The sequence below is a fragment of the Capsicum annuum genome, chromosome 11 (assembly GCF_002878395.1).
Source record: "Capsicum annuum cultivar UCD-10X-F1 chromosome 11, UCD10Xv1.1, whole genome shotgun sequence".
NCBI lineage: Eukaryota > Viridiplantae > Streptophyta > Magnoliopsida > Solanales > Solanaceae > Capsicum > Capsicum annuum.
The window spans coordinates 123,265,983-123,269,763 of NC_061121.1; the positions used below are offsets into that span (position 1 = coordinate 123,265,983).

Here is a 3,781-nt window from a genome sequence, read left to right on the forward strand (position 1 = left end):
ATTCTATTTGGTTAAATATAAAGGTTTGAACAACCTTAACACATCTGAGGGATGTATCTTAGTGGTGTTAAGAGTTCAGTAAAAGCCAGAGGTGGGTTTGGACATGGATTCGATCCCCAGCGGCTGCAACCATTTAAATGTTTTTAAAGGAGCTTCTATTTTATTGAACGCCCTTCCTAAAATTGCCAGCTCCACTACTGAAAATATTTTCGTTGCTTTTTGAAGGAAAATTATTTTCCTTAGATTTGGATTTGAGGAAGGAAGAATGTTTTCCTTACTCTTTGGAGGAGAGTCATTTTTCTTAGATTTGAGGAAAATAAGTTGACTTGAAAAATATTTTTAAAACGTTTAAGCTAACCGAACATGAGAAAATTAGAAAATAATTTTCAAAAAATATTTTCCTTCATACCAAACACACCCTAATTTCTGATGAGTTTAATAAGTGAAAAAATGGAGAAAATGTATTACTTCAATCTAATGGCAGAGAAGAAAAGGAATGTCACTGAAAGTGAGAGAAATATTTATTGGGGTTAAACTTCTTTAATTAATCCAATAAATCTAAATCATTAAATTATTTAAAGGACACTCGACATAATTCTAAGGGGGAGGAACCTAAGAAGCTTACCACTGGAAGGGAGCAGCCGTGTCCATAGGAATCGGACGTTTCTCCATTTCGCATTCTAGCCACTAAAGTGGGCAATTGAGTACAAAGAAACAAATCTACAAAATTACGGTCACCGGATCAAAAAAGTAATTTCTCCTTCACGTTAGAAATTGGACAAAACTGTCCAAATTTGTTTTGTACTTTTCTCACTAATTGACCTAAAAATTGAAACATTGATCGAACAATATAGTGACATGAGTAGGGCATATATTGCTACGTAGTTTAACTGGTGCATGATAATTGGAACTATTGACCACCAAATTATGTTGGGGTAGGGGTTTAAAAGTAATTACAAAGAGGAGCTGGACTTTGGAGTAGTGGGAAGCCATGTCGAGATGAAGTCGTGGGAAGGCACAAAAGAGTTAACCGGGTCAACAGTCTACTTCTACCGAACATCTTCCGAAAATAAACCAACCTGCCCTTAAACACGTATCAGGAAAACAAGAAACATCTTCAATCTTAAACAAACTTCTCTCTCAAATATCCCATCCTTCTCCTTGATTCATTTTTCCGCGATTCGCATGCATACATACAATAGTCTTCGGATCGGATAGCTTCTATTTTGCACCTTCACATCCATTTAATTAGAAAGAGCAAATGGAGAAGAATACACCGCATATTAATCAGCTGGTATGTGAAGATGTTGATTATAATAGATTCAAAAATACCGTTTCCACGTCTGATGATGATCCCTCGGAACTCCCCGAAAATGTTGAAAATTTCTCCAAAATCATAGAGTCCAGGATTGCAAAATGTAATTCCGGGGAAACTCCAACCAGATTGGAAAAGATGACCGAGGAAGAGTCATTTTTCCTTGAAGCCGTGATGCATTTATCCAAATTGACAAATACCATTTCCAAATCTCCATCTGCAGGATCCACGTTGTTGAGCAGAACCAATATGGTCTTGCAACGAGCCATGACTTTCATGGAAGAAGAATTGCGAACCTTATTAGAAGATTTCGGAGGTAGACGTTCCAATTCAAAAGTTGATAAAAATCCAGAATTCGAGGATTATCCATCGTATCCGCTAGAGGTCGTGACAAGAATGAATCGAATTGCCATTGCCATGATCTCAGCCGGGTTTGAAACAGCTTGTTGTCAAGTGTATTCTATTTCCCGAAGAAACGCATTGTATGAGCAAATGAAAATGATTGAATTCGAGAAGATCAATGTGGATGACGTGCAAAGAATGTCTTGGGATTCTCTAGAAGGAGAGATCACTAGATGGATCAATGTTGCGAGGAGCTGCTCAAACACTTTGTTCCCTGGCGAGAGGAGACTCGGAGAGTCAGTTTTCTCCGATTCTCCAATGATCTCTCAAAGCCTCTTTAACAACCTGGCACGTTCCATCGTGATTCAGATTCTTGACTTCGCTGAGGCGGTCTCCCGGACAAAACGCTCTGCTGAGAAACTCTTCAAGTATCTAGATATATACGATACCATTAGTGATCTCATTCATGCAATAAGTGAATCTCTTTCCTTTAATGACTCCGAGCACGAACTGAAGTCTGAGATCTTAGCTACCAGAGATAGGTTCGGGGAGGCTGCCGTGAATATATTCTGTGATCTCGAAAACTCCATCAAGAATGATGCAGCAAGAACACCGGTCCCTGGTGGTGCGGTGCACCCGCTCACACGTTACGTCATGAATTATCTAAAATACGCCTGTGAGTACAAAGACACCCTTAAACACATTTTCAAGGAACATGCAAAGTTGGCCGCCATGTCACCGTCCAAGTGGAAATCATCAGTGGATGATCACGTTGATAAAGAGAGCGAAAGCCCCCAGGATGTAGCTGAGACGACGCCGTTAACAGCACAACTCATGACAATAATGGATCTGTTAGATGCAAATCTTGAAGCCAAGTCAAACCTATATAGAGACTCTTCCTTGCGTGACATATTCCTAATGAACAACGGCAGATACATCTTACAAAAAGCCAAAGGATCCACGGAGGTCCGCCAAGTGATGGGTGACACGTGGTGTCGAAGAAGATCGACAACCGTGAGGCAATACCACAAGAATTACCAAAGAGAAACATGGGGAAGAGTGCTACAAATACTAAGTCACGATGGGATGCAAGTCAATGGGAAGGTGACAAAGCCAGTAGTGAAAGAGAGGTTCAAGAATTTCAGCACCATGCTGGATGAAATCCATCGTACACAGAGCACTTGGGTAGTGAGTGACGAGCAGCTTCGATCCGAGCTCAGAGTGTCTATATCCGCGGTGTTAATTCCAGCTTACAGGTCCTTCTGTGGAAGATTTAGGCAGTATCTAGACAATACAAAACATTCAGACAAGTATATAAAGTATCAGCCAGAAGATATTGAAACGTTAGTTGAGGGCCTCTTTGACGGCAATCCTGCATCTATGGCACGGAGGAAGGCGTAAGCCCACGTACCTAGTTGTGCTGATTTCAAAAAATAATCGGGTTTCTTATTTTTTTGTACGATACGTATATTTATTACTACTAATCTTGGTTCATATTTTCGACGCTTCTTTTAAATCTCCTGTCAACCCCGTCTTTTGAAATGAATCATCACGCAGAAATTTTTTGGTGCACTTAATATCATGTGACTTGTGCTCGTCTTAAAAGTCTGTACGCTTTGGCTATACTCCCTTCTATCAATTTTATTTTGCTCTTGTTGACTTGTACACTTCTTAATAAAACTTTAATTAGAGCTATATTTTATTAAATTTTCTTAATGATGCTTTGAAATTCTACAGTTGACTATTATTAGTTTGTGTTGTTTTTTAATACTAAGGATAGGAAGAGAAAAATATAACAAAATCTTCTTTATTTCATAAAATTGTACAAGTAATATAAAACAACTGTTTTTAATAATAGAGCCAAGTAAAATGGAACTGAGAGAGTATTTGATTGAAGTTAGGAAACACTACCAAAAAGGGTTAAATTGCGGGGGTTAATTATAAGATTTTCGGGGGTTTTAAACTCCCGCAAATTTCAATTTCGGCGGTTCCCAAAACCCCCACAATTAAGAGCCGTCACATTCCATTTGCGGCAGTTTTCTGCTGACCGCCATAATTAATTTGTAGAGGTTATTTTGCAGCACTCGACCTCCGTTACTCTAAATTTAATTCTTTTTATAATAA

The 3,781-nt window shown here is 38.8% G+C and overlaps 1 protein-coding gene across 1 annotated transcript; it reads left to right on the forward strand.

Moving 5' to 3' along the window:
* Positions 1-739: 739 nt before the first annotated feature.
* LOC107846924 (exocyst complex component EXO70B1-like) lies at positions 740-3,151 on the forward strand. Its single transcript, XM_016691196.2, has one exon. It carries the CDS (start codon positions 1,262-1,264, stop codon positions 3,056-3,058), a length of 1,797 nt encoding a protein of 598 aa, XP_016546682.1. The 5' UTR covers positions 740-1,261; the 3' UTR covers positions 3,059-3,151.
* Positions 3,152-3,781: the final 630 nt, after the last annotated feature.